Raw genomic sequence first — 20,909 nt, 5'->3', positions numbered from 1 at the left:
TCGTGTGCGTCACAAATACGTGACGTCGGTCTATTTTAAAAGTCCAATTTTAGAGTCGGTAGCGAACGTGTTAAACACCAAAATAACATATAGGCTTATATATGTTTCCAAATTATGAGCTTCATCCCAATTTACGTGTTCCATTTAAATATCTAGAATATATATTGTTGAAAATGATGAGAAAGGTTGAAACATGTGTTTTATATTTCAAGTAACAATACTTCTTATTTCAGACAGTGGTGTATATGAATCTGGCGAAGGAAAATATCATTTACAATGAGAAACAGCAAAAAAATGCTAAATTCATCTGGTTAAATATATAATGTTCAGCATATCTTATGGCAAAAGGTTGTGTATTAGGGCACATCAGTAAATATTTAAAAAAAAAACTGAAATTGTTACCATTTGAGGTTGTTTTTTTTTTCAAAGCTCAGCAAACATTTAATGTTCACTATATACATGTCTAAAGTATACCAACATTTAGAATACAACACACACTAGCTATAAATCACAGACATTATACCTCATTTTATACCTAACAAAAACAATCATGACACTGCACTAGCCTAAATTTACAAAGGCCCACTAATCATGTTTCTTCATTACATCACAAATCTACTAATAAAACACTACACTGTGTATGTAAAGTTAAGACTTTGACTAACGAGTGGCACACAGTCTCTAATGTTGGCACACACATTACACAATGTTCCTGTAACCATTAGTAGCAAACATGTTATACAAAGTCACTTAATTTATATAATTATTATCTTTGAAGTTGAATTAAGTGAAGTGGCAAGGTAGCTAAATTAGTAGTCTCTGTTTTCAAAAACATTTGATTTATTTTATTATATTGTTAGCACATCATGATTGTCAATATAGCCAAACAAATCAGTGCCTTTTTATGTTTCCAGTAATATATGAATTGTGATGAAAATGTTTGCACTTATATACTATAAAAACTGACTAACGTGTGTGTTAGATCAACATCATTTAGGTGACATCCACTTGGGAAGATTAACGAACAATCTGTGAGTATGTGCATATAAGGTACTCAAAATTGGCTTCCTTGATATAGTAGCATAGTTAGAGTGGATGAAGGAAGAAACATAGGGACAGGCATTACAAGCCATACTGTCTGAGATAACAATATCAAATAACAAGTGAACACAATAAGTATATTTTTACTACAAAGAGGATATAAAATATTACACCAGACAAATGCAAATTGTTTAAGAGCTGAGAAAGTGCAGTGATTCCCTGTTACAGTAATAGGAGACACAAATTTATTATTATTTCTTGGCTGAGGACCAAGGTAACACAAATAGACATAAGAGAGAAAAACAACATACCCTTTTTATAGGGGAGCTAAGCATATGTTCCGAAAACAAAAGCCGAGGATACATTCAAGTACAGGAAGCCAAATGCTCCATAAAGCAGGGGAATCCTTTTAGAGATTTATATTATCACAAATATGACAAATGGGAAAGTACAAATGTAGTGCCTCTATTACACAAAAACCACAATGAATTTTAGCACAAATCATTCATCAGAAAAAAACCTTACTTTTTATAGCACCAAATTTTAATGCATCACTATCACATTTTTTTCTACTTCACCATTAAACTATATTTATATCTTCAATAAGATTTATATATAAAATATATGCACAAAATTTAAGCTTGGATAGTATTGGTTGTAGTGCAACTAACCTGGAATACACTGATGTCCTCTACACCCTCTAAAAGCGACAACAGCTCTTTGGTGTTTGTGACCTGTTTTAGAGATGCCCTAGTGACCGATTGCTGCTTCCTACGACTCCTGGAGACTCCAGTGTCTGTTTCAGTCTGCAACTGACTGAGGATAGTCTCCGCACACTGCTGTCGTCTGAGCTGGTACGCATCAGCTGCCGTCTGTTCTGCTCGCTCTCCTCTTATCACTATGTACAAATAAATATACTTTAAAACCAAATATTTGTTTAAAAGAACTCTAACAATTCCTGCGCTGCGAGCTCAAACAAAAACTATATAGTCTAATTATAAATTAAGAACAGTGTTGCTAATCTTTTATTTAATACCAAAAGACATCAAGATAAAACCAGTTTTGTATGCTAAATTAACTTAAATCCTTTATTACTTGCTTACCTCACAGTCAGGTAACATACAAATTTTAACTCAGTGTAAATTTATTATTCTTCAAATACAATCTATTCAAAACTGAATCAGATTTGTTCCATTTTTAAAACAGTATAAATATCAAACATCAGAAATCCTGTCATCCTTTCAAATCATTCATTATCAATAATAAACTTTAAATGAAGAAAACAAAGCTGAATCAGTTTAGCACTTTAGTAACCTAACATTATATCTTTATTTAAAAAAAACTTTTTGCTCAAACGGTATTGAAACAATGCTTACAATCAAATTCTTAAAGTTTGTTTTTTGGAATTGCTGTACAAAGCCATTTGTTAACAAGTATTGGACTGGAACTGAGAGGAGTTTTGTGTGTTGACAGAAGCTTAACCAATCAACAACCAATATAACCAACCGTAATCAATACGGCTGCCAGCTTTTCGATAATTTTATGCTGCCTTCTTTGTTGAAGTTATTTTCCTTCTTGATTATTTCTACGTTCCATGTGCCTAGTGTGTAGATATTACACATTTTGTTTTCCCATTGTAGACTAAACCAGAACTACACCAAATTTCATACATTCCAAGCACACACAGTGAACAAGACCTTTTGGTGTGATCTACATTGGAAAAAGCAAAACTTATAATATTTACACTAGTGAATGAACATTAGACACAAAAAAGTCACAATATAGAAAAATCGGTACAGTTGAATACAATTTAAAAATTAAGCATGCAATAGAACTTGACAAAACAAGCGTAAATGTAAAAATGCCCTACTTTTATCCAAGGATAATAAAGATAAATTATTTAAAGAACGGTTCGCGCATTGAGTGAGGGGTTAGAGGGGAGGTGTGGGTTGGATGGGGCAAGAGGAGTAGGATGGCAGGTGCAGCCGGTAGACTACTAGCACTATTGCAGGTATTGGACTGATGCGCGTCTAGACTTTCATTCCACAACACGAGACATTGCCCTTTAACAAAATGGACTAAATTATTTCTGAATTGTATATACTAAACCTACTTTAATCATCCATTAAAGCTTTGCATTTTTAGCTACGTTAATACTCACTTCCTTTGGAGTAGACAGAACTGAGTAACTGCACTGATCATATGAGTGACATCAGTCCACTGTACAACCAAGGCCCATTTTACATCTAGGCAATCTACGAAGTGTGGCAGAAAAGTAATGAGACTGGAATCACTGACAGCGAACTGGCAACACTGCAATCTTCTACTTATCACAACTTGTTCTTTGGTCTCTCCCAAAGACCCAGTGTAAGTTACAACCTTGTCCAGTGACTACATGACCCATTGGCATAAAGCATTTTTAGAGGGCAATGAGTTAGTCTAAGATGAAGCTTGTTTTAGGAGGCCTTCAACATCGAGAACTGATAAGAACATTGAATGAGTGAGGGCTCTAGTGATGTCAGACCATCGGACTTACATTAAGACTAATGAGTATAGAGTTAAGTTTGAATCGTTTCACTCTTCATGAAATTCTGGCGCAGGAATTTTGCATAAGTGGGTGTGTGCCGATTTAGTACCAAAAAACCTTACAATTGAACAAAAAGACAATCGCAAGAATGTGTGCCATGATCTTCTTGACAGTATTAAAAATTACCCAGATATTTTCAGTCACGTGATTACTGGTGACAAATCATGGCTTTGTGTACGATCCTAGGACAAAACGACAAAGTGAAGAGTGGCACACTCCCCAATCTCCTTGAACAAATCAAGACCATGCTTACTTCTTTAGTTTGATAGCAGGGGGATCATTCACAGAGAATTCGTGCCCCCAGGACAACCTGTTAACAAAATCTTTTATAAAGAAATCCTTGGACAGCTCAGGAAAGGGGTACTTTCGTCAGTTCGGACATTTCAAACTATTGGATGTTTCCATCATGACAATGCTCCTTGTCACACGGAAATCTCTATCAACCAACAGAATGTAACCGAGGAACTAAAAGCGAAATCAGTTGAAGCTTTCCAGCACTACTATGGAGAGTGGGAACAACGCCTCCACCCTTGTATAGCTGCCCGGGAAAACTACTTTGAAGATAATAAAATCAATGCGTAACAATAAATTTAAATAAACCAAATAAATGGAAAAGACATTTTAGTATTAAATTTATTAAAAAAGCGCTTTCGCCGGTTAAGGCATCATCAGTTTGACATTGTTTACAGAAAAAAACATATGTGTAAAATAGAATAAACATATGACAAAATAGAATAAAATTTAAAACTAACTGTAAAGACCAAAAACTAATAAATTATAAAAGAATTATGTAGAAAAATATGGTTTGCAATTCATAATTTTGGAATGGATTTCTTTTTTCACTAATGGTATAAAAATATCACTGAAATTTACGGAAGGTTGGGAAATACAATTATCTTTTTAAACTGTCATACACGCACTTTCAATTTTATTTCTTTTAGTCCAGGAAGATTCTTTAAACACTACACTAGACGATTCAAAATTTATATGATGATTTTCCTTTACTGCATGTTCAACTAATTTAGATTTCTCAATGTTTTCTTTTTTATAATTATAAATATGTTCTTTTACCCTAATTTCCACAGGTCTTGATGTTTAGCCGATATACGTCTTGTTGCAACCACAGTCAATTTTATATATCACATTCTTGGTTTCTTGATGTTTGTTTTTCGGTTTTAATTTTGTTAAGTAGCTTCTTATATTATTTTGGGACTTAAAAACAGTGCAGATTAATAGTTACGGTAGTGAGATAATTAGGATTGTCTTTTTTGGTAATTTGCTTGCAACTTTTGTTTTTAGCCTTAGCTTGTTCAATAATTGACGGAGGGTAGTTGTTTTTAATCAAAAGTTCTGTAGTATAATTTTCTCCTAAAATTTTATCTTTGTTATCAGTTACCAAATTATTAATCTTCTGGAACAAACTTTGTACTAATCCAATTTTTACATGTTGAGGATGATTTTAATTACACACCTCAAAACAATTAAAGGATCACTTTTTTAACATAATATAATCGGTTAACGGTTCGAAATTTTATAATTATTATTTTTTTAATTTCAAAGTTGGTGTTGAAAGTAAAATACATCGTATATGTTTTTTTATATCATATTTTATTTTAGGCTAGAACAGTAAACAACGTTTAAAACCGCAAAATTAAAACGAAAACAAATTTCTTATTAAAGTACAAATGTAATAAGAAATAATCTGGTCTTTTGAATCTCACTTTCAATACCTTGTATTGCCACCTCTGGCTGATATAACCGCACGAACACGCTGTGGCATGGTTCTGATGAGTCGTCTGAGGCTATCTTGAGGTAACCGCTCCCATTCTTCTCGTAACGCCATTTCCAGCTCATCCAAAGTCCTGGGTTGGTTTGGACGGCCCCGGATACTTCGTCCTAGTTGGTCCCAGACGTGCTCAATCGGGTTTACGTCCGGACTGCAGGCTCGCCACTCCAGCAGTGGTATGTTGTGTTCGCCCAGGTACTCACGGACCAATCTTGCTGCATGTGATCGAGCTCCGTCTTGCATAAATAAAAAATTTTGACCTGCTTGCTCTGCTCTCGGATGAATATGAACGTCTAACACCTTGTCCACATAACGCTGGGCTGTCAAAGTACCGTTTCGGATTATGACAAGGTCTGTACGACCGTCAATTGTTATGCCACTCCACACTAATACTGAGCCCCCGCTAAACGGAACTCTGGGAGCTAGGCAACAGTTAATAAACCGTTCATTCCCTCTTCTCCACACTCGAGCGCGGCCGTCATTACCAAAAAATTTTAAATTTTGACTCGTCTGAGAACATTACCTTACGCCACTGTCTCAGCTGCCAACGCCTATGGCCTCTTGCAAACTGCAATCTGGCTCTCTTATGACGCGCAGTCAATCTCGGCTCTCGGACAGGTGTCCTAGATCTCAATCCAGCTTCCCGGAGTCGATTTCTAACAGTCTGATCCGACACACGATTTCCAATTGCCTGGCTTAGGTCGTTTTGAAGTTGTCTAGCAGTTAAAAATCGATAGCGAAGTGCATTAACTCGTAAAAGGCGATCTTCTATGTGCATGGTGGATCTCGAGCGGCCTTGGCCTGGGCGTCTTCGAAGAGTTCCTAGCTCCTGATGTCGGTTCCATAATCTTGAAATTACTGACTGACTCACACCTAAGCGCCTACCCACGTCTCGTTGGGAAACTCCCACTTCTATCAAAGTAACAGCTCTACTGACATCACTCTCAGACAAAAACAGTCTAACACCCGCTATAACAATAAACACACACAGGGCTAACTATAGAAAACTAATCCAGAGTGAACGAGATCAGCTTGTGACAAAACTGAGCCTGAACCTTTCCTTATCTCATTCTTGTTTTGACATGATATCGAAATAATCGCTCTTATCTTTTACTGAATTAGTCAGAAATAAACAAGAATTATTTATCTTTGCTACAGAGAGGTTCTTTTATCAGTGTGCAAAGTTCAAACATTCTTCTGTTATTAATACTTGTTTTACAAGATGAAATAAAAGTGATCCTTTAATTGTTTTGAGGTGTGTATAATTAAGGTACTGTCCACTGAAAGTCTTCTTGTAAAATAATGTTGTTTTAATTGTGTTTTCTTTTGTTTTTGTTATCAAAATATCAAGAAATGGAATTTCACTGTTAACCTCATTTTCAATAGTAAATTTTATCGATGGTCTAATTGAATTGATGTGTTTTAAAAATTCGTCTTGGATGTTAGTTTTATTTTCCCATACACAAAAGACATCATCAGAAAATGAAAAACCAAATAAAATCAGTCTTATTACTTTCTTGCCACACCTTATCAGTATCAGTAATCCAGTAGCAATCAGTATTTCAGTGGATAGTAGTTACAACGTTACCACAGCCATAATAATTTCTCCATTTCAAAAATTATCCTCCCTTTCAATAGGCCATAATAGAATCTCTGCGAGAGGTTACGGCAGCTGACTTCCAGCAAGTCTTTGCAATATCTATGCCAAAGGAGACTAATTTGAAGAATAAATAATTAATAATAATAAATTAATAATATCAGATCAATAAATTCTTTTTACTGGACCCAATCTCATTACTTTATGGGAATTTAAACTGCCAAACTTACCAGTCTTGCCATCTGGCAGCTTCTCCAAGAACAGCAAGGGGTAGGTGCGGAAGACAGTGGATGAGAGGGCAGGGACTGTGCCTCCACGTCCTAGCACTTCCTCCAGTCGAGCTGGTGGAGGTACATGTTGGCAGAATCCTAGGCGGGTATACCATCTTGCCCTCCGTGTACTGTTGGTTGATATTCGCAATCTGACATTGGCGGGTGTCTGGACATTACACACATATAATTTATTAGTTGCTAATTAAGGCATAAATTAACTCGCCCTTTTAATCAATTTCTATCAACACAAAACTAGTACAAATTATTAGTTTTCTAGTTGACAATTTTGTAAATCTTGAAACTTCGCCTTTAACAAAATAATGCTTTTTTTAGAGCACCTTTCTTTAACACCTACTCTTAGAGCAAAATATTCTTAACCCTTCACATGCCACTAATAAATCCATTAACTTTCCTATATTGCCAAGACAAGTATAAACAATTTTTTCCTTAAGTTCAAAGCTAATTTTCATTATAATTAAATTTTAAAAGATAAAAGCAAACAAAGTTTATATAGGGCATTTTTCTTAAAATTAGTGTATTTATTGATAAAAAAGATAACTAACTATTTACAAAACTGTTAATTAAAAAAAGTTTATATTTCATTGTAAAATGTAATTAAACTGAAAGGTTTTATAAACTACTAATTATTAGCACAATACAACCACACGATGAAGAATAATAACAAGATACGTAGTAGATGCACACTCTTGACAACTGAGAAAGCAGTAATACACGCCACGGATATGTTTGGTTATGGCTTTACAGGAAACGCAGAACTGAGGAGCAGGTGATCGGAGTTAGACAAAGGGTGCTCCCCTCCCCCTGCCACAGAGTAAAGATCATTTATAAATACTTCCTTGGCAACCGCGATAAGGGGGTCTAGGGAGACGGGCTGACCTTAGTTCGGGTCAATCCCAAATGAACTGGGAAAGTACCTCTCCAGGGCGGCACCGCAAGGTGTCGCTCAAGACCGAAGGGGGATCCGAATCCAACCATCTAACCAATGGTTGGGCTCGGATAAACGCTATTCAGCGTCCTGCTTGAGGTGGCCCTGCTGTCAACAAAACCCCAGGATCTAGGGTAGTGTCTCGAGTGGTGCACTCTGCGCGGTGACGTCCCTCGGCGCCGCGCAGTAGTGGTGCCAGTCCGGGTCCGCCTGGAATCGCACCACACACAAAAACTTGTTTTTGACTGAGGGCACCCCAATCCCACGGTGTGAAGCGACCCGTGCCTAAGGGATGCATGGCGCAGGGGTTGTGCGTCGTATACGGAGCCCTTGGGGTTGGGCGCCCCCCCAAGCGTAAATAGCCTTACCTGGTCATGCGGGGCTCTGGCTGGGTGGACCGTTATTTCCTCGGTACTCGTGGGACCTTTTTATGGAGTCTTTTAATAAAAAAACAAAAAACACCAACAGATTTAGATCTGGAAGAACTGCAACGGGCAGTTGCATCCGGCACCCAGGCCTTGGATGTATCTGCCTGTTCTTCTAGCGCTACCACCATCGACGATGATGCAGTACTCGATGATGCTAGCGGAAGGGTTGAGTCCATGGACACAGACACTGGAGCATGTGTAATGGACTACAACCTTAAGCTCCCCTTTAAAACTGCGCAAGCGTTGGGCGATGGAGCAGAAAAAGGCCGACGGCACCTGGCTTCCGGACAGTCAATGGAGGAGGCAAACGGGCAAGATGTCGGCCAACGAAAGAAAAAAAGTTGAGGAAAAACAGAGGGAGGCAGCACCGGAGGCAACTGCAGGTGCGGTCTCTACTCCTATTGGGAAGAGAGGGCGCTCGGGCGGTTCTTCGGCGGAAAAAACCCCTGCCGAAGAGGCGCCCGATCGCACCTCCTGGGCAAGTAGCGCAAGCGACAAGTACCAATCCCTCAACGGAGGAGGGGTTAGGAGAAAACATTCAGGGAGGTTCTGACGGGACATAAGCTAGTCTTGGTCCCTGCGAATTTTCCTGAGAGGCGCCTCTCAGAGGAGGAGGCTATGGAACTTCGGAGGCGCATTCTCGACGAGGTACTCTCAGCAGAGGGTGTGTGTCTGCAGTTCAAAAAGTGTTTTCCCGGAAAGGGGGGCTCTAGTCATGCTCTGTGGCAGTGACGAGACCAGGGACTGGCTGCGGGGTCCCTGGCTCCGGGGCTGGGGATCGGTGGCCCTGGGGGAATAGGGTGTGATCTGTGGGGACTACAAAGACCTCATAAGATCTTACCAAGGTCTTCCTAAGGGTTGATGGTCCCATGGCCGAGAAGGACTCTGGCGACCATTCTCAAAGCCATTGACAAACAGAATGCTGGATTCTCTGTGTTGGACTGGAGGGTTGTTGGAGATGTCCACACGGGAGATTCCAGAACTCTCGTAATTTTAATGGATGAGCAGTCTTTCAACCACTCTTAAGGGGAGGGGCTGGAGGGTGTTCATTGGTGTGGAGCAGGTCCAGCTGAGGGCGCGGGGTGGGGCGGTTGATCATGGGGATCAAGGTTCTTCAGATCAACCTGCAGCACAATAAGGCTGCCTCGGCTGTATTCTGCAGACGCTTCCTGTCGGAAGATTTCCACGTGGCTCTGATACAGGAACCTTGGATCAGCAAGGGAAAAATATCAGGGCTTTCAATGACAGGGGTAAAAATAGTTAGTGCCCAGGTTGAAAATGCCAGGACATGTATTGTTGTAAGCAACAAGGTGGACAGCATTCCTGTTCTGGAATTTTGTTGCAGGGATCTCGCCACAGTCAGGCTGATGGTGGCTGGCACTGGACGAGCCCTGCTAGTTGCATCATCATATCTACCGTTATGATGATGCGGAGTCCACAGCCCTCCAGGGAACTGGCTGCCTTGGTGGACCATGTTGGGAGGAGAGTGGAGCGGAACTGGTGGTGGGATGCGACGCCAACTCGCACAACGAGGCGTGGGGCAGCACCAACACCAATAACAGAGGTAAGTTACTTCTAGAAATACATAATGTCCCGTAGTCTAATGATTGCAAATGTTGGAAATGTGCCCACGTTTCGCACGAGGACAAGAAGGGAGGTGCTAGATGTGACCATGATGTCGGAGGGTATGACTGGTCGGATACATGGCTGGCATGTGTCTGACGAGCCTTCCCCTCTCTGATCATGCTCACATCTGTTTTAAGATCGGTGAACAGATGCTGGAAAAAGTTCAGTATAGGAATCCGAGGAACACAAACTGGGTATCATACAAGGAAAACCTCAGGGCACGGCTGGACTCTGATTCCACTAATGGGAAGCGGATTCACAGCGCGGCGCAGCTTGACGAATCTGCTGACGGTCTAACTTCTGCGATTGTCGGCTCCTTCGATCTCAGCTGCCCGACGATTATTAATAAAAATAGATCAAAGGTAGCCTGGTGGAGCTCTGAACTGGCCTCCTTGAGGGAAGAGGGTCAGGGCTCTATTCAGGAGAGCCAAAACTTGGGGCACTTGGGACACCTACCATGAGGCTCTGCATTGTACAACCGCAAGGTTCGTACGGCTAAGAGGTTAGCCTGGAAGAAGCTCTGCACCGATATTGACAGTGTGCAGGGCAGTGCAAGGCTGCAAAAGCTGTTGGCAAAGAATCCCATCTCGCCGCTTGGTAGTCCTCAAGGACGATCAAGGTGTCTACATTACTGAGCCCGGAAGGAGTTTCTAAAAGTTATGATGGGGAACACACTTCCCGGACTGTATTGTTTATGAGGGTGAACAACCACCCGAAAGTGAGGGGAGACATGCGGGTCGCGCCACCCACTCGCAGTGGAGTCTGGCGCACCGTATTGTTACCTTCAGCAGGATTGAGTGGGCTATTAACTCATTCAGTCCCTATAAGGCTCCTGGGGGCGACGGGGTGAGACCTGTTTGCTTGCAGCGGGGACTGGACATTCTCCTTCCACAGCTGTGCAGACTGTTCAGAGCCTCCGTGGCTCTCAGGTACATCCCACTACCCTGGAGAGTGTCTAGAGTGGTGTTTATACCGAAGCAGGGGAGGGCGGGCATGGATCGGCCGAAGTCCTTTCAGGCCGATATGCCTGTCCTCCTTCCTTCTCAAAAAACCATGGAGAAGATGGTTGCCAGGTTTGTATGGGGAGGGAGCTCTTCTGGAGCGACCTTTGCATCCTAACCAGCATGCCTACACTCCAGGAAAATCTTGCGACTCGGCCCTGCATCAATTGGTATGCAGGATTGAGAAGACGCTAGCGGAAAAAGAGGTAGCTATAGGAGTCTTTTTAGACATTGAAGGTGCCTTTGATAATACAGCCACTCAGGCGATTATCAATGCGGTCTCGGACGTGGCGTTGATGGTCAGGTGTGTGACTGGATAGGGGCCTTGCTCACGGACAGGGTTGCTGTTTCAACCCTCATGGAGCAAGTGTTAGTGCGAAGGCTACGAGGGGCTGTCCGCAGGGCGGCGTCCTCTCCCCTCTTCTGTGGAACCTGGTTGTGGACGACCTGCTGAATTCTTTGAATAGCAGCGGCGTCTTTTGCACAAGGGTACGCAGATGATATTGTGATTCTTGTGAGTGGCAAGTTTCAACACAACAATCACGGAAACTGACCAATGCTGCTCTGAACATGGTGGGAAACTGGTGTGATAAGGTTGGCCTCACCGTCAACCCCACCAAGGCTGCCGTGGTTGCCTTTACCAGGAGGCGACAGGATGGAGGGCATTGGTCCCTTTCTATTTAAAGGCTCACCCGTTGAGCTGAAGCCTGAGGTCAAGTACCTGGGCGTGATCCTAGATAGGGTTTCTAAACTGGGACCTCATCTAGAAAGGGTCATTGCCAGGGGTAAGTGGTCTCTAAACGCAATGCAGACGTGTGATAGGTGGGCCCTGGGGACTGAAGCCGAGGCTCTTGTACTGGCTTTATGTTTCCGTTGTCAGACCTGCACTAATGTACGGAGCTGTCGTATGGTGGCCAAAAACGGAGACCAAGACTGTGGTAGCACGTTCTGGCAGGTATCCAAAGGATGGCCAGCCTTGCTATCACGGGGGCCTTCCTAGTGCGCCAGGCGCGGCTCTGGACTGTTGTCTTAATCTCGCCCCCCCTGGACATTGTCATTCGAGCTATGGCCAGGAAGAGTGCCTACTGTCTTCAGCAGACGGGATTCTGGTCGGGCTGCAGAGGTGGGCACTGCAGAATTGGCACTCTGATACAGGAGGATGTCTTGCACATGATCTCTGATCAGATGCCACAAAAGTTTTCCTTTGACAAACCCTTTAGGATTATTTTGCCCTCAAGGGATGATTGGTCAGAGGGGAAGCAACCTCTTCCACCAGCGGAGCTCGAATGGTACACAGACGGCTCTAAAACAAAAAGCGGCACGGGCGCTGGAATTCTGGGAGTGAGACCATGTAGGGAGCTGGGTGGTTCCTATGGGTCCGTATCCAACAGTCTTTCAAGCGGCAGGGTCGCAGCCATTATGGAGTGTGCTCGTCAGAATCTTCGTCTGCGATATAGGGGCAAGACGATTAACATTTTCACAGACAGTCAGGCAGCACTGAAGGCGCTGGATTCCTCTGCAATCAAATCCAAACTGGTTTGGGATTGCTATCAGACCGTTTCCTCCCTTGCCAGAATCAACAATGTAACCGTCTGTTGGGTTCCTGGTCATGAGGGGATTCTTGGGAACGAAAGAGCTGATGCCCTGGCCAACCAGGGCTCAGCAACAATTATGACGGGCCCTCAACCATTCTGCGGTGTTCCAAGGTGTGAATCCTCTAGGGTTGTCTCGAAAATGGATTCGCGCGGAGCATGGGAGAAGGTGGAGTTTGCATCCGGGTTTGAGAGGGAGTAGAATGGTATTACAGTCACCTTCCCCCAAGGTGCCTCGGACCTTCTCTCATTAAACAGATCAATGTCTTCTAAGGTCATTGTCTCATTACGGGGCATGGTCACCTGAGGAAGCACCTACACAGAGTTGGCATCCTTCAGGAGGATCCGCTCTGTGGAAGGTGTAATGAGCAGGAGGAGACTGCTGAGCACCTGCTCTTTGATTGCCCAGCAATAGCAAGAGAGCGGTATGCCATCTTTGGTAGTTTGAACAGGGGTGGCGAGTTTTCCCAGGAGGACTTGATAGGCTTGTTTTCGGCGGTTTGTTGAACTGCTGAAGTTGTAGACTGGTAGTCCTCATGGTGTTTCCGGGGTGCGCAAAAGGCCCTTGAGGCTTAAGTGCATGGCAGTAAGGCCGCCCCAGGGAAAAAAAAAAAAAAAAAAAAAAAAAAAACGCGATAAGCACAGAGCGTGCACCGGACATTTTTAAGGCGTTTTGTGAAATAAAAATCTCTGCAAGAGACACAATCTATAATATTGGATATAACTATATTCAAAGTCAAAGTCTATAATTCTAATATATCCGTCTACGGTGTGGGAAGGGTTAATATATATTTCAAATTTCTCAACTCCAAAAATTTGTTCAAATAAGACTGTAGTGATTACAACAAAGTATAACATTTTATGCTTAGATTAGTGACCTTTTGATATGTTTTTAACGAAAAAAAAGCGTACAAAACTTAATAAATTTAAAATAGTATTTCCTAGTACACTTATAATAAGTGTAGCTGTATATAAATAAACTTCCTCCATGTCATACTGCATTAGAATAAAGATCAGCACCTCAAGAGGATGACAACCATCTTCATTGTTGATTAAATCAGCTCCAACCACCAGGAGCTTGGTTCCAACTCTCACCACAGACCTCCGCACCATCAGAGACATCTCTCGATCAATCGAGGCTGTCACACTGTACCAACCATCACTAAGCACCAGCTCTCTTCCCTCCTTCTCTCCACTTCCCTCTATATCTAACACCTGTAAAACAGCAATATGACTGTCAGCCATCTACAGTAACATTCAAGACATTCTTTACATACTGAAAGGAGATTCTAATACTGTATCATTTTCAGCCACATTCTGTCTGTCATGTCATCGAAGACATAAAGGAAGAACGTCAGGAGAGAATGAGGTACCAATGTTGAAGGCCGGACTTAATCTCACATCACTTGTTCAATAGTTTGAAGTTCATCACGATCAACTTATTAACTTGAACTTTGTTTACATCGCATATGAAGTGCTAAAGAAAAGAAGAGGCTAAGTCCATTTTTAAAATTTTGATTTTGTTGACTTTTATGTTGGTATTCCTGTTGTGGCATATGTAGCATGTGCTAGTTTTAAAATAACAAGCTCAGTACCGAGAAAAAACAATAAAAAAACACCAAAGGAAAAGAATAACCTCAGTCCATCCAGTATTGAAAACAACAGGCTCAGCCCATAAGGCTTGTGTCTGCCACTAAGCGCACCACCTGACTTGTTTACACTTGTCTACTGAATTGATGTGAAATAATGTTATTGCAGATGTGATGGTTTTCTATGCTTAGTGAGTTTAGTCTCTAATTATCATTAATAACACTACATGCTATTTTTTTAAATAACTATGGAAGGTAACGTTCCCTCTGATAGTTCTCCAATGAAGCTTAAAACTTCAAAGAAAAGGAAAAGGCATGGTAGGATTTCAGAGTTAAGAAAGAAACATTACCTATCTTCACATACTATGGGTAAAGATTGCCAATGTAGCTTGAAGTGCTTTGAGAAAATCCTAGAGGCGACTAGAATTAGTATTTTAAAAGAATTTAATTTACTAAACTCTGTTGACATACAAAACAGCTACTTGTGCGGCCTAATTTCAGTCTTGCCCATTCAACGCAGACGGCCTATAAACGCAGAAAATGCCAAGCAAAACAATGCCTCCTACAAATATAGAGTAAGGGTGAATATTAATGGAACTGTTGAGGATACTGTAATTTATTGCAAAGCTTTCATTCTTTTCATTTCATTACTAAAGGCGAAGTTGAGTATTTAGTGTCTACTTTGAGGTCAAATGGTCAATCCCCTTTAGACAAACGGAGTAAACATGATAATAGGCCTTGGAGGCTTTCAGACAAAACTAAAATGCCATCAAGGACCACATTGCATTTTTTTCCCAGACAAGGCAGTCATTGTGGATTAAAAGACTCTTATCTTTAGATTAAAAGAAAACTTATCTTTCTGAAGAGCTGAATACAACAAAAGATGTATAATTTATTTAAAGAAGCTTGCCCAGCAGTTAAAGTTTCTTACCAGTGTTGCAGAGAAATCGTTTCAAGTGAATTTAACATGTCTTTCGGATATCCTCACACAGTGCAGTGCTTGTGATGAATTTTCAGCCAAAGTTCAGATATTGAAAAATTATTTTTTTTAAAAAAAACATAACTGATAAAAATTTTTGACGTGACAACGTCTTAAATTAGGTTGCGGCTCGGAGTCACTCATGAAAAAATGTAACGCCCGGTAACGTTACGATGCCCGTCCAGTGGGTCCGCCGCACGGGATCCGCACGGGATAAAGCAGATAACTGTGGGGACCGCCGCACGGGATAAAGCAGATAACTATGTTTATTCGTGAAAAGGTGGAGTGCTTAGATTCGTCATTTACAACAACTACAACAATAAAGGTAAATAATTGTACACTGATATTTCATTATCGTAAACTATGATTGATTGATTAATTGTTAGATTGACACAAAAGTTGAGAAACTGAGTTTATAGGTTATGTCATACTATTGACAAATGTTGATAGTGTTAAGTAAATTATTAGTTTAAATCACTCTGCAATCAATCGTAATTCAGTCGATTGAGAAGAAACAGCGCGTATTGCTAGTCAAACATTTAAAATAACAAATTATAACCTCTAACCTGTCATAACAGTGCGACCAAACAAACGAACTAAACCGACCAATCACCACGCGCGGAGTTAGAATTTAACTGTGTTTAGCAAGAATTTCATATTCCAATTTTAGTAAATGTTTTATTCAACTTTACCATTTACAATAACAAATTTTAATTAATTTCAAATTATGTACAATGTTTTAGTAAACAAAATATATTTCTATAGTTAAAATTTGTGCAATTCTTATTTTCATTCAATTCCTTGTTCCTATTGTGCAATTTAATAATATTCATATCAATAAATATTCTACCGAGAAAAAGACGTTGTCACGTAAAATCTTCGCCCGTAAAACCGACTTTACAGGCAACCATAATTTTTTTTTTACACAAATTAATAAGGAATCGAACTTTAACATATTGAAACCCAAGTCCAAAAAAGAAAAGCAAGCGCATTCTATAACAAGAAAAAAACTGCTAAAGAGTTTAGTCAAACTCATGCAGATTATGAGGCTATTGCTTTTAATTTCGGCAAAAACCTGTCTTTGCCCAACATCCCTACTAATGATGTGTACTATAAAAGGCAATTGTCCATTTACAACTTCAATGTTCATTTATTAGCAAGTAAAAAAAGCATTTTTTTCATATACCCAGAATGTTCAGGAAAAAATGAAGCAATGACATATGTTCAATGCTTCACAAATTTTTTATAATGAATTGGACCAAAGAGTAAGGAAACTGAAAGTGTTCTGTGATGATTTTTCAGGACAGAAAAAAATATTATACATTGGTACGTTTTTTCCATAATTTGGTTCATACTGAGCGACGCTTTGACTTAATAATAGCAAGTTTTTCAGTGAGAGGACATAGTTACCTTGAGACTGACAATAAGTTAGGGTTGATCAACCAAAAAACTCGTACTGAGCTTCCACATGACTGGATAAAGGAATTTCAAACAGCTCGGACAAAACCGTCACCCTTTATCGTGCACTAAGTTAGGCTGAATTTGTTTTTCTTTAAAGTGAAAATAATGTAATTAATTAATTAATCACTAGAATTAAAATCACTAATTAAAACAATCAGAGAGAAGGGATGGAAATAACAAAGACGTGTTAGTTGAAGGAAAAAGACTTGAAAAGGTGAAGGAATTCTGTTATTTAGGAAGTATCATAACAGATAGGGGCACAATAAGAGAAGAGATAGGAAACAGAATATGGAAGAGTGGAAAGTTTTTCAATATGGTGAAGAAGATTGTGTGGAGTTGGAACATTGGGAAAGAATCAAAAGTATTGATGTATAAATCTTATTTCCAACCAATTTTATTATATGGAGCAGAGACGTGGACGTGGACTAAAAAATGATTTAAGCAGATTGCAAGCTGCAGAAATGAGATTTTTAAGAGGGATAGAGAAGACTACAAGAAGAGATAGAATAAGGAACGAAATAACCAGAGAAAGATTGAAGGTAGTTTCACTGCAAGAGACAATGGAAGGAAGAAGAATACAGTGGATGGGGCATGTGAAGAGGATGGGAGATAATAGAATGCCTAGAATAGCACTGGAGAAGGAGGAAGGAGGAAGAAGACCAAGAGGAAGACCGAGAGGAAGATGGGAGGACCAAGTGTGGAAAGACATAGAGAGAAGGGGACTACAGAAAATACAGGTGGATGAAGAGGAGACCTGGAAGGATAGACTAAAGTGGAGGAGGCTGTGTACGACGACGACCCGTGAGAACGGAAACGTCTGACGATGACGATGATGATGAATCACTACTTAAGTACTTTGAGCCCGATTATTCTTTATTTTATTCTTTACTCTCAAACTATTCATGCAGCACTACTACCATTTTTAATATAAGCACTTGTTTTTTTTGGTTTTGGTTTTTTTTTTGTTATAGGCTTTTTAAATGCTTCTCATATGTGTAATTGACTCTTAACTGCAAATTGATGGGGGAAAAAATTAAAATACAGAATACACAAAATATAGAATAGACCATTGGAAGGAAATTCAACACTAACAAAAACATTTGACAACCTCACTCATTCCACAACCGGATAGCTAATAAACTTATTTTCTGTACAACCCTTGACCCTCTGTTTTATGCTAAATAAATTACTTTATATATCATTGAATCAACATATTTATATTCACATTTTATATGACATCACTTTAACCCTCAAACTGGAAACCATCTATATCGAACTATCAAAACATGAAGCACTGACACTGGTAAATGAATAAAAATTTTCCAATATTAATTTTATTATTGCAGCAATAATAAAATTTATTGCTGCCAGATAGTCACACCCTCCCACAGTTCCATGTTGTCACCAAAGCAATGCTTCGCAAACCATGTCTTTATCGCTGGAAACAGGTGGTAGTCGTTGGATGCAAGGTCCGGACTGTAAGTTTTTGAATTTAACTTTCCTTTGTGTTTGTTTTGTGTTGCTCCCCTTAACTTTTGCAAGGTTTCACAATAACTCACAGAACTTAGAAATCTTAGAACTTAGAAATGTGCCATGTTCTAAGAAATCAACACGAATAACCATAATCTTCTGTGCCGACAATATTTGTATGCATAGACCTTGGTTTTTTGGGGAAGTGTGTGCCCCTACTCCATAGACTGTAATTTTGTTTCGCAATTCATGTGTTTTACCCAAATCTCGTCTTCTTCAACTGAGCAGTGAGTTACCATCTTTTTCATAAGTGTCCAAAAACGTTAATGAAGCAGCCATATATTGATTTTTATGGATTTCTGTAAAGATTTTCAGTGCCTATCTTGCACAAAATTTATGGTAAGCTACCTTCTGCGTAACAATTTTGTATGACAAACTCCTTAAAAATTTGAGGAAAACCAAGTGAGGGTTCTGTTATTGAGAATCGGCAGTTTTCTCTTTTTATCTTATCAACTCATCAACTTAAAAAACAATTTCATCGGTCACAATGCTTGACCATCCACTTCGTTTGTCATCATGCACATAAGTTTGGCCATTTTTAAACCTAATGCACCACTGACACACTCCACCTTCAGTAATCACATCATTCCCATAAACTTCTTAGAGTTGGCGATAAATCTCAATTAATTGTTATATTGTGCTTAACCAACAAAAACCGTATTACCAACCATACTTCACGACTCAAGGGATTTTAAATTGTGACACACATTTTAAACTGGTATTTTAAAACAACGAGTGATAAAAACCTTTCACTAGCATGGCTAGTGAAAAGGTTTCTAACTAGCCTTAACATCACCCGCCCCTAGCGGCTACAGAGCAAAACGTAATCTACTTTCTGTGTAACCCTCATAATTGGGTGGTTCTTTTTACAGTATTCCACAAATTTATCATTGTGTTGGGCATTTTTACAGTTAACATATGCCAGAAAACACATGCACATACAAACAGAGGCTAGTTTTGAGCTGTAATCATTTAAAACATATTGGCTTTTTTATATTTCCACCAAGAATATATATATGCAGACACAATTATGATACCACACAATAATTATTGAGTTTTGATGTAATTTATTTTCATGTTGTATTTTTCAGGATTCCTTTAAAAATTAAGCATTATTATAAATATTTCTCTAATAAACTGAAATTTTGTTTGCCTAATTTAATTGAATATAGATATATTTTTGTCAGTGTATAATAAAACTAAGTTTGCACAGAGGACAAAACTGTATAAAAAACAGGTGATTAATAAACATCTATCCATTAATCTCGCAATGATAACACCATCACTGAAAATTATAAATTATAATACATAAAAGAGAAATATTGTATCTTATACAAGACCAGGTGACAGAGACTTTACCAGTGTTTTAGATATGAACACACATTTCATTATAATTGACAGATTACCACATACTTACTTACATTTAAAATATCTGCTACAAAAAGGACCATTGGTTTAGAAGAAGACTCATCTTTCTCAAGTATTTTCCTCAAGGCTGATCTTTGACACATATCAATTTCTCGGTCGTACCGATACTTTAGTTGGAACATCAAGTTGTCAGGAGTCAAGTACCTGTTAGGAAAGTTGAAAAGAAATAAACTGCAATGAGGACTGATGAAGCAGATAGTGAGACAAACGTAACTTAATAGATAAGTAAGATAAGAACTTGACAGAGACAGTTAGCTCTAATTCTACAGGCCAATACATAAACAGTTATACAACTTAATAACAGTAACTTGCTATAGTGTATAGATAAAATTTGGTCTAGGGAGCAAAATCTGTTCAACCAGCACTATTTTTAAATATGCTTCTTAGTTCAAATATCCGGATCTCATTTTAGTTCAATAAAAAATATTCAATTTAGTTACTTATTAAATCTCAATTATTGTAAAATACACGCTCAAAACCTGTTTTTCTTAATTTAGGTAACTTTAAATCTTGTGTTTATTTGTTTTGAGTGGTTTCAGATGAAAATCCTATATTGTATTTTATTTATCCTATTAGATTATTTACTGCAACTAAATGAAGGTAAATGTGTGATTTTTTAATACTATTTAATATTGTTATGTTATAGCTGCTCTTTTTGTAAATAGTATCTATCTGTGTATTTAATTTATAACACAGCAATTGGATGGCAATGGTTCAAATAATAAAATCTAAATACACAAATCAATACAAAATTATGTCCAAATCATTTTATTCTTTTTTTCTATTAATTTAAAAAAATTAAGTATCATTAGAAACTACAACCAGTGTTGCCTTGTAATATAATATTACTTCTACTTAGGTTCCATATGAGTTCACCCAATACATCACACCAATTCATCAATATTGTTGTCTGCAGAATTTGCTAAGTGTTAAACCGACAATGTATTGTCGCCAGACACAGCCAGTGCTACAGAACTCTCTAACAGGCTCTAACCCTCCAAGCAAGTGCTGAAATCTCGCCGTGAAAGGTTAGGTCAACATTTACG

General features: G+C 39.2%; 1 protein-coding gene across 1 annotated transcript in view; it reads right to left on the bottom strand.

Moving 5' to 3' along the window:
• The window catches only part of LOC124361514 (breast cancer type 2 susceptibility protein homolog), a 61,293-nt gene that overhangs the window by 19,674 nt on the left and 20,710 nt on the right, over positions 1-20,909 (bottom strand). The window contains 4 exon segments of the mRNA XM_046815571.1: positions 1,713-1,939; positions 7,242-7,449; positions 13,897-14,091; positions 19,857-20,007. Coding sequence (XP_046671527.1) covers positions 1,713-1,939; positions 7,242-7,449; positions 13,897-14,091; positions 19,857-20,007 — 781 coding nt within the window.

The sequence above is a fragment of the Homalodisca vitripennis genome, chromosome 1, assembly GCF_021130785.1.
Source record: "Homalodisca vitripennis isolate AUS2020 chromosome 1, UT_GWSS_2.1, whole genome shotgun sequence".
In the NCBI taxonomy this organism is placed as follows: domain Eukaryota; kingdom Metazoa; phylum Arthropoda; class Insecta; order Hemiptera; family Cicadellidae; genus Homalodisca; species Homalodisca vitripennis.
This window is presented reverse-complemented; position numbering and strand designations above follow the sequence as displayed.